A 12,045-nucleotide genomic window follows, 5' to 3' on the forward strand; every position below is an offset into this window, starting at 1 on the left:
TAAACTATAATAGAATGTATTATATATATTTATATATATATAAATTTATATTTATATATTATATAAGTTTCTGTTTATTATATGTTTGTTTATATAAAATATATACTCTAATATATATTTTACATATAACATAATTATATACTGTATATATAGAAGCAAGCATATGGAAAGTAATACATATATATATATAAAATCATTTATTCAACAAATACTTAACAGTGCCAAGCTCTGTCCTAATTACTTGCCATACAGCAGTGGACAATATAAAGATAGAGCCTCCCCTCTAGAGTAGAGAGAAGACAGTCAAGTAAAGTATAGTGTATCATATAGTGACAGGCACTATGGAGTGATATCAGGTAAAGAGGGGAGAGATTTCTGTGAGGGAGAAGTTACTATTTTACGTAAGTTGATTAGAGAAGGCTTCGGTGTGAATGGCATTTGAACAAAGACTTGCCGGAGGTAAGGTAGCAGCCATATAGCTGTATGGGGAAAAGCTGTGATCCAAAGGTAACCATGGGCACAAAAGCCTAAAGACTATAGGGTTCCTGTCATGTTAACAGAAGAGCAAGGAGGCCAGTGGTGCTGGAGCAGAGTGAGTGAGGGGGAAGTTGTAGGAGATAAGATTAGAGAGATAGCAGAGGGTTGCATCTTATAGGAAGATTATAAAATTATACTTCTGTGTTGAGACTCGACTATCAAAGATTGAGGGGGGTAGGATTAGGAGGCTATACCAATGAAGTTCATGTAGTAGTCCATTTATAAACAAGGAAAAGGAAATGCTAAATGGAAAGTAATGTGTATGGATACTAGTCCAGAGCTAAATCTTAACTAATTGCTTAGACTTGCTTTAAAAATGTCTCTGAAGCTTTTTAGTTACTGTGGGATATGCAGTCCATTGTTTGTTCTTTTAAGAAAGGATTTAGATTGTTCAGAATCTTAGCTAGAAACAATACAAATACAATTTTGGGAATTTGGGCAATTTACAAAAATTTCAAATTTGCTGTATTAGCCTCATTTAAGCTTCTTAGAATTAGGTCCTTGTCTTTTGGACTGTGGCTGATTTTTTTACTTAACTAAAGAAAAAGATAGAAGTGAAAGGATTTGTTATTTTGAGAGAGTATAGTTTATTTCAGAAGTGATGGTTGCCTCTGTTTTAAATCTGCGGGTTCAAGGCATGTTATCTTTCAAGTTGTTCAATATCAAAATAGATGAGCCAAAAAGAAGGGAACAGTGTGCTTAAGGTTTAAAAACGTAATGTTGAAGTTGTTGGTTTCAGTTACTTTACTTTTTTATTTTACAGGGTTGGTTTTTGTTTTCCATTTTGTAGGTCTAAAATTTCTTGTAAGGCTATAAGATGTACAGTGTACCCATATAAAATTAGGATTGACTTATAGAGGGGAAATTTATTTGGTTTATTAAGATCCTTTCAGATGGATTTTATACCTGCTTATCTATACTAGCCAAGTCTGTCTGAGTGAAGTGGTAATGTTATCTTTAATTTACATTTTAAAACTTTTACATAGTTAAATTTTAATAAAAAATCTGTTCTTGCCTTGGGAACTACCATAGATACGTTTTCTTCAGGGTACATTGAGCGAATTCCCCAAATTGTATTCGTATTGTTTTATTTCATTTCCCTGTTCCCTTACCCAGGTTGTCTTCTGAGTTCAACATCATGTTTCTGTTCGTAAGTTCAGATTTTGTCTGTAGTCTTCACCCCTTTATAGTCTCTCAACTATCAGGTGAAAGTGGAACATTTCTTACCTCTTAATACTTTCTGCCTCCTCCCATTCTCCAGACAAATATTGTCCTTTAATATAGCCAAAATGAACAAAGGGTTTGCAGTTCAGAGATGTGACTATGTACATGTATTTTCTAGTTGTTTCTCAGAAATCATACCTTCTCTTCCCACAGCACTATTTTCCCCTTTTCAAGCTTATAAGAGGGCCTAGGAGGGTTGCTTTAAAGGCTGTGGTATGATTCCAAACTGGAACAAGCCAGCTGGAAAGTTAAGTTAGGAAGACTGTAGAGGTGGAATAAAGGGTTGGCAAAATAGATGAGCCAGAAAGAAGGGAACAGTGTGCTTAAGGTTTAAAAAACAACAACAAAAAATAACTGCTCTCATTCAGCTAGTTTTTCAGCATCTGCATTCTCCCAACCTCACTGAAACTTGGTTCTGAGGAGCTCTGCTTTCTAGAATACGGTTTCTTAACATCAGCACTATTGACATTCTTGGCCAGTTATTTGTTTTGGGAGATGCCCTATGCAACGTGGGATATTTAGCAGCATGCCTGGCCCCTACCCACTAGATGCCAGTTGCTTCCCCTAGTTTTGACTACTAAAAATGTCTCCAAGGTTTGCCAGATGACCACTGGGGGCAAAATCTACACCCTGTTGAGAACTACTGCTGTAGAAGAAGGCTATTTGAATGTCCTAGCTGGCAGCTTGCGTAAATATTAGATCAATTATGCTTTTTTTCAATAAGTGAATCCTGGAAATGAAAGACCTTTGTGTGAAATTTGGCACTTTGGGTGGTGGAACCTTGATAGGCCCTGTGACTTAGGTTTCATATATACTTAAGAATCAAGGTCCCTGAACCTCTGTGCCACACATGTCTACAACTTTACACAGGCAGATATCTCCAGGAATAAATACATCTCAGCTCTGATGCTGCATGCGTATTATACTTTTTGTGGCATTATCCTTTCAAAATTATAGTCAGTGGACATTCAGTCAGGTTATCATGGTAATTAATGGGTTGGGAAGTTGACGCACAGAGTGTCTTACCCTGTAACCTTTATAATACCCCCCCCCCTCAGATCCTATGTGGATAGTAATAGATTCGTTTTATTCAGCTTCAGTTCATGTGGTATCTGAAGATCATTTCAGTCATTCAATAGATTTAACATTCCAAGCTTAGAATAGCCAGGTGCTGTGTTTTATGAGAATCACCATACATCATTTTCAAGCCAAGTGTTCCATAGGCAAGTAAGTGATTATGAACTTGGTAACAATAATTCCTTTGGCTATTCAGGTCTGAAGATTGAAGTTATATGTAACTTGCTACTGTGTAACCGTATATCCAACTGCAGATTTTCATTATTAATACCGATTCCCCGCCCAGTTACAGGCTCTTGCTTTCTTGTCCATATGCCGACCAAATAATTGAATCAATGGAAGTCGAAAATTGAATTGTATTAGACAAGCCACAAATGTTTAGCAGCAGCATCAGGTTCCATACTTAACACTATTATTTTAATTTTTTAAGCTTTATGTTATACCACAAAAGGACTTAGGTGAGTGTGTTAAGGCTTTAAACAAAGTGGTAAGAGATACAAACAGCAAGGGTCTTAATAGACAGGTGTTTGAGGTTAATTTTTAGCACACCTTCATTCAACTTGAATTGTTGAGCAATCAAAAAGACAGATGCTTGGTAATGATTTTAGAATGGTAGATTTAAAAAACATAGAGATTATTCGAATGATATGGTTTTTAAATAAAGCAGTTATCAGTAATTCAGTTAATAAAAGCTAGTTAAAGCAGGAATTGTAAAACATGTGGTCCTTTTTTCCACCAATTATTTGATATAGTGCTCAGGACTTTTCTTTGAATATATGTATACTGACTGTCGTTCCCATTATTTAGGATAAACTATACCGTTGTGCTGCATCATATGCAGAACTGAAATTGTTAATTGAAGACTTGAGATTAGAGCTTAGAAACTTGTGAAGCAAGTGAGAAATCCTAATGTTTTATGCTCCTTTTTCCCATCTTTTGAAGCTTTCCTCTTTATAGCTGATATGACAGCTTTTTTTTCTGATCAAGTCTTTCCAAAGCATTCGACTTGGTTTTGCACCCTTATTTTGTCATTTACATAATAATTACGTTATTAGACTAATGAATACTACTGATACTAACAGGTTTCGGAACAAGCAACTGAGGATCAGTAAACAACTCAAGTTAAAAGAATGGGAGTAGTGGTACATGAGTATTCTAACTACTAGTGTTTAACATGTTGTTGGCAGCTTTCCAGCTTGTCCACAGAAATGGACAGGGCTGCTGATTGCATAGCTCCATGGGCACTACTCACACAAAATTTAACATGAATAATGCCTCCTGGAGTTATTGTATATAGTGGCTCTGGGAATGGGAGGCTGTTGGTTAATCTAGCTTAGTCTGAGAAATGGAGGGGCTGTGAAGAGCTTCTACTCTGTAAAAACATAGGGCCTGGTAGAAAAGAGATTATAACCTAAAAAGGTTAAATAAAATTTGTGATAGCAGATTTATCATGTAATGTTAATTTTTTATGTTGCTGAAATAGGTGGGCAGCCTCACAAAAGGAGAAAGACCTCTGATGCAAATGAAACTGAAGATCATTTGGAATCTTTAATATGCAAAGTAGGAGAAAAGGTATGTCACACAATAGGCACAGGCTGTGATGGATTTAAGAATGTGGTTAACTGTGCTTTGATTAATTTTTGCAGCTGAAAACTTGGACTACATTTTGGCAAAGCTGGTATTACCATGCATCTGTATCCCAAATTGAATCCATGTTAAAGCCCCTGGGATGTAGATAATTGATCATTTTTAGTACTTTAGTAATTAATAATTTTCATAGAAGATGAGCCCTTAGAAGGGACCTAGGGTATGGACCCCTTAATTTATGCATGAACTAAATCAGCCCTGAATACTTGAGGTAATTTGCCCAGAGTAAGAGAGTGAATTAGTAAAAGAGGTAATATGGAGCCCATGGTGTCCTCCCATTTCTAATACTTATTCTGTTATCATAGACTGCTTAGTTTTTAAATTTCACTCGTCCACTTTTCATGGATTTCTAAAGAACAATAACTATCTGAATTGATTTATACTAAACCCATTATAGCTCTGTATGCATGTAAGACTATTTTAATGATCATGCAGAAGTTTTTATTTTAGTTCACTAAAATAGCAATTGAAAGGACAGATGATTGGTAATGATTTTAAAATGATAGATTTTAAAATATGTATATATTTACATTTGAATATATTTTTAAAAATAAATTTATATTGCTGAGTACTTGACAGATATTTAATGTGATGTCTTCTACAGAGTGCCTGCTCTTTGGAGAGCAACCTAGAAGGCTTGGCTGGTGTTTTGGAAGCTGATCTTCCTAACTACAAGAGCAAGATCTTAAGGCTTCTTTGTACAGTGTATGTATGCAAAAGATTTGTGAATCCAGGTGATAATGTATTATCTACTCTTAAATGCTTTGGGAAATGTTCAAAATACAAGTTTATGTTCTATATGTCCTTGGCTTTACTTCTATGGGGAAATTTGTACAAATGAGCCAACTTTTGGCCCTTTGGCGAACTCTTTTTCTTAGGGATAAAACTAAAATTGAACATTTTCCTTGTATGTTATTTCTTAGAACCTTAGAATCATTTTAGTTGACTTTTTATAGAGAGTAGATACTGTCTCATTCAGATATATATTTTTAAGCATGTACATTTAAATGTATGATACTTAACATTTTTAAATTAGTAGTACCAAACAAATTTGGGAATTGGTAACTCAGGTAATAGCCCTTCTTGGAAGACTGAAGATGCTTTGGAAGCCACTATTAATAGGCATACTCTCTGGATAAATGGGAGTCTTTGTAGTTACATGAAATTGTAATGTATCCATGAGGTGTTTTTAAATTATGAAGGTGATGTTTATCACTTCTCAGCCTTTTAGTTTAGATCAAGTGAAGGTAACTTTAAGAAACTACTAAGGAAATCTTCTGAAATCCTTTATTAAAATGGAGTAGTATTTACACTTAAACTGTTGGAAGCCTTGTTTGTTTAAGGCTGAACTTGTATTGCTTCGCAGTGTTCTTTTTTAATTTTTGGTTTTGGGAGGGTTTCAGGGACCACAGTTACCATCAACACAGGTATTTTTTTTGAAGACCTTGATTGTCCCTGATATTCTCCTAGGTACTTTAGGAAAACAAGTCAAAGAGAATCTCTTGCCCACTGAATGATTATGAATTCTTATTGCTTTTTGAGCTAATTCTAAAGGCTGCCTAAATTAGGAAAAATTGCTTTTTCTAAAGGTTTATTGTAATCCTTTCCGATACTTTTAAAATAACTTTAATGAAATCAGCACACTTGGAGTAAGCAACTGAGACGTAAACAAATCTTAACTATATCAGAGTACGTTTTTAAAAAATTCAATAATTAAACTGGTAGGAACTTAGATGAAACTCGTTTTAATTGTGCATCTTTTCTAAACAACTAGAATAGTGTTTCTCAAAGTAGAATTCTAGTTCCATGACATTTGGTTAGCTAAGTTTAGAAATTCTGAATGCTGCACGCCCCCCCTTAATGATTCTGTATTAAAGAGGCTTGTTTCACCCAGGATTTCTGAGCTATTTTACCATGGAAACCATGTTCTGTGGAAATGCTATTCAGTTCCACTAAGCACACTTGAAGAAAAACTGTTGTAGCATTAGTTTTATTTATTTCAGCATGATAACTTTACAATTAAATCATTTACTTTCTTAACTCTTAGATTAACTGATGAATTAAAATGAAAAATTACGGGACTATGTCTGTAACATTTCTCAATGACATGCTTTTTCTGAAGTATTTTTAAAGACATAGCTAAAAGTAATCCTGTTCCAAAGTTAATGGAATGATAAAAAGATTCACATAAAATTCAGCAACTTAATGCCATTGTTTTGGGGTTTTCTTGTTATACTGGGTTCTTAAATCAGTGCACGCCTATTACCTGAGAAGCTGACAATTTATACAACATTAGTTGGACTACTGAATGCCAGGAATTACAATTTTGGTGGAGAATTTGTAGAAGCCATGATTCGTCAACTTAAAGAATCATTGAAAGCAAACAATTATAATGAAGCCGTGTATTTGGTAAGTTAGTTTGTTTGTTGGTATGTTATGACTGCTGTTGGGATGGAGGGAAAAGGTGAACTACAACCAAATAATTAAAACGCTCTCCTAAAGCATTCTCATTCACTTTCATAGCTTCATAAGCCACCTTTATTTTGACGATACCCCCAAATCTGTAACTGTATCTCCAGCCTTTCTCCTGAGCTCCAGTCCAGTATTCCAGATGCTAGCTGCATAGCCTTCAGATACCTTACTAGGAAGTGCCTAAATTAATGCATCATTCATACCTCCTTTTTTCTGCCCTCTCCCCAGCTCATACAGTGGCCACTGTGTACTGAATAACCCATCTAGAAAGCTGAGCATTAATCTTTGTCTTCCCTTTGCCCTCTCTTACCATAGGTGTTCCCAATCCCTGTCAATTCTGTCTCCCTAATTTCTCTCAAGTCTGTCCTTTCTTGGTCTCCAGGGCCTCTAGCATAGTTTATGCCTTCCTCTAGATGTTCTTAATAGCCTCTTAACTGATCTTTTTGCATTTAGATTCTCTGCTTCTCACTTTGTGTTCTACAGTGGCACCAGACTGGTCTTTCTATAACTAGGCTCTGCACATGTTGGTTACTGGTTAAAAAAACCTTAGTTCCTTCCCATTGTCTACAGTGAGTGGTCTTAAAAGCCTGGTGCACAAGATGATTCCTTGGGTTGCAGGAAGTGAATATTAAGAACTCTTATTTATCTTAAGTGGAAATGAAATTAAGCCTTACTAGTAATACATGGATTAATGGTGATCCAGTGTATATCATAAATACATATGTATGTGTTGAAGATATGTGATCAAATTATTTTTTACTGAGTACACAATCAAAAAAGTTTGGACACCCATCAGGCTATAGGATTAAAGTCCAGACTCTTTAGCCTGACCCTTTATGGTTTCCCCAGTCTGTTTCTCTATTCTTGTCTCCCATATACTCCCCAGCAATATCAAAATAACTTGCAGATCCCTAAACACACCTTGTTTTTGAACCTCTATGCCTAGACTGCCCTCCTTGCTCACTACTTGAGACTGTTGCTATCCTTTATGACCTAGCCTAATTGTTACCTCCTTTGTGATGCTTTCCCCAACTCCCTTTGTCATTGTTCCTAAAAAATGCTTAATTTGCCTTTTAGTGTGGGAGTCATTCCTTTGTATTGAGATTGTGCTTGTTCCACTAGAATGGGTCCCCTAACAGTGACTTTTAGTAGTGTTTAGCAATAGCACACTAAGCACACCCAATAAATATGTGTTCTGTAATTTCCATTTCTGTAATTCAGTGAAAATTACAGCCAAACAGAAAAGGAGATTATAGGTTGAAGTAGCTAGAATATTTTACAATCTGGATTCTTGATGTAGTATAGCATAGAAACGTATGAACTCACAGATTACTGTCCTTTATATAGTCTTTGTTACAACTTCTCAATTCTGCCATTGTAGCATAAAAGCAACCATAGACAATATGTAACTGAATGAGCGTGGCTATTCCACTAAGTTTACTTATGGACACTGAAACTTGAATTTCATGTAATTTGTATGTGTCATAAGATACTCTTGATTTTTTTTTCAAGCATTTAAAAATGTAAAAACCATTTTTAGTTCCCAGCTATGCAAAAAACAGGTAGTAGGCTAGATTCAGCCCTTAGGCTATAGTTTTTTAGACCAATAGTTTAGCCTATACAAGATTGCTTATTTTGTAGTTATTATAAAGAACATTTAGGTTTAATAGCAGAAATTGTTTGCCCCAACAGGTCCGTTTTTTATCTGATCTTGTGAATTGTCATGTGATTGCCGCCCCATCAATGGTTGCTATGTTTGAAAATTTTGTAAGCGTAACTCAGGAAGAAGATGTACCTCAGGTAAGAGAACCCCTCATGCTGAATCTTGAGGGGTTCTTGAGGGGTTACTGAATCCTGGTACTTCCATATAGTACCAGGAATTTTTCGCTGATAACCCATTAGCAATCAAGAAAAAAATAACAGCAGACTATCACACTTTAAGTTCTTACTATCTAAAAATTAAGCTGACTGGCACACTGGTGGGTTCTCGTAATATCTGTATGTTGATTTAAATGATGCTGTCTAGTAAGATTAGAACTAATATATCTAGAAATGCTCTGTATAAACCAGATGTCTTATTTAAGTCCTATTAAATAGCTTCCATAGGATTTCATTCAAGAATAAATAAAATATGAACGAATATAATTAAAGCATATTTTAAACTTAACTTTTTAAAAATCCTTTAGGTGCGACGAGATTGGTATGTGTATGCATTTCTGTCATCTTTGCCCTGGGTTGGAAAGGAGTTGTACGAAAAGAAAGATGCAGAGATGGACCGCATCTTTGCCAACACTGAAAGCTATCTTAAGTAAGGGCACAGCTCATAGTACTCTTTGTTGCTTAGGTAAAGGATATCTTATATCAGTGATATCATTTGAGTTTCTCAAAAATAAGCTGTAGAGTTCCTGAAGGTATTTTCTAGGTAATCCTGTTCTCCTGCTGTTTTAACTCACTGAGACCTCAAAGTAGTCAGATATGGTTTGCTTATTTTGCCAGTGCAAAGGACAGTTGGCAATATAGCTTCTTTTAAGCTGCTTTTATATGTTTATAAAAGACATAAAACACCCTAGTGCAATAGTTCCTCAAATATTAGTGTGGATAAGAATTACCTGTGGTACTTAAAATACTCAGACCCCCAACCCCCAGACCTGATAAATTATACAATTTGAGAAAGAGGTTTGGACATCTGTATTATTAACACATTTCACAAATAGAGAACCACTGTCCTAGCACATACAGTATATTTATTTCATGTAAATTAATCCTAAATCAAGCTCTTAAAACAGTGGTCCTTAACCCTCCATCCAGCCAGTACTTCTTAAGTAATATGACACATTTCAATTAAAATAGTCACATGTCTTCCCATTACCCATCTCTCCCAAGCCAATGTAGAAGCTTGGTTTATATTGTTAGATACAATAATAATAAATAGGTCTTTTTAGTAAATTTATGCTTAACTATCCAGCAACATGGTAATGGTTATGTGGCCCTTAGGTTTTTACAGATTGATTTTGTTGTTAAGTTTCATTTTCTCTTTTTTAAGTGCTTTTTTTGGATAACTGTTAATAGCTACTTAGTTGGTTATTAAGTAAAGTTAAAAGAAGCTTAAAAAATAAGAATCTTTTGGCCGGGCGCAGTGGCTCACGCCTGTAATCCCAGCACTTTAGGAGGCCAAGGCAGGTGGATCACCTGAGGTCAGGAGTTCGAGACCAGCCTGGCCAACATGGTGAAAACCCATCTCTACTAAAAAATACAAAAATTAGCCGAGCGTGGTGGTGGGTGCCTGTAATCCCAGCTACTCGGGAGGCTGAGGCAGGAGAATTGCTTGAACCCAGGAGACGGAGGTTGCAGTGAGCCGACATGGTGCTGCCACTGCACTCCAGCCTGGGCAACAGAGTGAGACTCCGTCTCAAAAATAAAAAAACAAAAAAACAAAAAACAAACAAACAAAAAAAAGAATCTTGTGTGTGTATACATATCCTTTCTCTTTTTTATTCAAATGATAGCCCAATATACACACTGTTCTTCACTTGGCTTTTTTTTTTTTTTCTTACTATAACTTGGATTTGTTGCATAAAAATACTTAACTCTACTTCATTCTTTTTAACAGTTGTAGGGTATTTCACTTTTTAATGTGCCATGATTTCCGTAGTCTCCTGTTGGTGGACATTTAGGTTATTTTCAATCTTTTGCTATTATAAACAATGTTTCAGTGAATATCTTTGTGTATATGTTTTTATGTACATGTGCAAATATATTTATGGGGGATATAAATTTTTAGAAATGGCATTGCTGAGTTGAGGTTTCTAAACAATTTTGATAGATTTAGTCAAATTACCTTCCAAAGAGATTATACTCTCCCAAAGAGATTATATCAGTTAACCTCTTTGTCAACAATGTTTGAGACTGAATCTTGACCTGCATCTTGATGATACACAGTACATTATCAAAACAGTTGATATCTGCCACTCCAGTAGGTAAAATGTTATTTCATTGCTTTAATTTGCATTTTAATAACTGTGAGGGTGACTGGGCATCTCATGTTTTTAAAAGCCTAAATGTAGATTTTCATTTTTATCTTTAGAAGACGCCAAAAGACTCATGTACCCATGTTACAGGTATGGACTGCTGATAAACCACATCCACAAGAAGAGGTAAATGGATTTCAGTCCCTTGTGATACAAACACAGTCAGCTCTTGAATAGATTCTTATCTCTGTAAGATACTCAGACCATTCCATTTTACCCTTTGACTGTGTTTCTACATTTCATGATAGCTCCTTCTCATAGCTCTAGGTGTATGGTAGATCTTTAATAGATGATAGAATGTAATTGAAATATTCCCTTGTTCTTTGGAATGCCAGCTATTACAGAGTTGACATATATTTATTTAAATGCTTAATTTGAAAAATGTAAAAACAGACAGTTCCAAACAGGTAGACTTTATAAGTAAAATAAAAACAAAAACTTAGCACCTTTTTTTGTACCATCTTACAAGTTAGCTTACTTTTGTACCCTGTATTTTAAAGGGTAGTGATTTTTTCATTTTGTCTAGTCAAAATGTTAATTATATTAATGATTAAAAATTAATCTGTCTTTAGTATTTAGATTGCCTGTGGGCCCAGATTCAGAAATTGAAAAAGGATCGCTGGCAGGAACGGCACATCCTAAGACCTTATCTTGCCTTTGACAGCATCCTGTGTGAAGCACTGCAGCACAATCTGCCTCCTTTTACACCACCTCCTCACACTGAAGATTCAGTGTACCCAATGCCAAGGGTCATCTTCAGAATGTTTGATTACACAGATGATCCCGAGGTAAGTGACCGACTAAAAGTCCTAGATATGACCTGTGTTGCATTGTGCTTGTGGGTTAATCCCGCTTGAATTATGCCTGTGGTATGTTTTAATTTTGAGTTGTTTTTATCTAAGAAGGTCAGTAGCAATGAAGTTAACTTTTTAATTCAGTGAATGATATCACCTCATTATGCAAGAAATTATATTTGGCATGTGTAAATAGATTACAGAGACGTGCACAGTTTGCAGGCTAAGAGTGTGGGTTTTGGGTTTTTAGAGCTACATTGGTTTGT

At 35.4% G+C, this 12,045-nt stretch overlaps 1 protein-coding gene across 4 annotated transcripts in view; it reads left to right on the forward strand.

The window, feature by feature from the left end:
* Positions 1–12,045, forward strand: part of NCBP1 (nuclear cap binding protein subunit 1) — a 40,375-nt gene that overhangs the window by 3,060 nt on the left and 25,270 nt on the right. For 3 of the 4 annotated variants that reach the window (XR_008668219.2, XM_004048328.4, XM_019033502.4), the window contains exons 2-8: positions 4,322–4,410; positions 5,090–5,190; positions 6,738–6,894; positions 8,650–8,757; positions 9,144–9,265; positions 11,042–11,111; positions 11,558–11,773. Coding sequence is in view for 3 of the 4 variants with exons in the window: in XM_004048328.4 (XP_004048376.1) it covers positions 4,322–4,410; positions 5,090–5,190; positions 6,738–6,894; positions 8,650–8,757; positions 9,144–9,265; positions 11,042–11,111; positions 11,558–11,773 (863 nt within the window). In the remaining variant the exon portion in view is untranslated. Of the gene's footprint in view, positions 1–4,321; positions 4,411–5,089; positions 5,191–6,737; positions 6,895–8,649; positions 8,758–9,143; positions 9,266–11,041; positions 11,112–11,557; positions 11,774–12,045 lie in introns of those variants that run through there. The other variant, XM_031014873.2, reaches the window with a different exon arrangement.

This window comes from Gorilla gorilla, chromosome 13 (assembly GCF_029281585.2).
Source record: "Gorilla gorilla gorilla isolate KB3781 chromosome 13, NHGRI_mGorGor1-v2.1_pri, whole genome shotgun sequence".
Classification (NCBI taxonomy): Eukaryota; Metazoa; Chordata; class Mammalia; order Primates; family Hominidae; genus Gorilla; species Gorilla gorilla.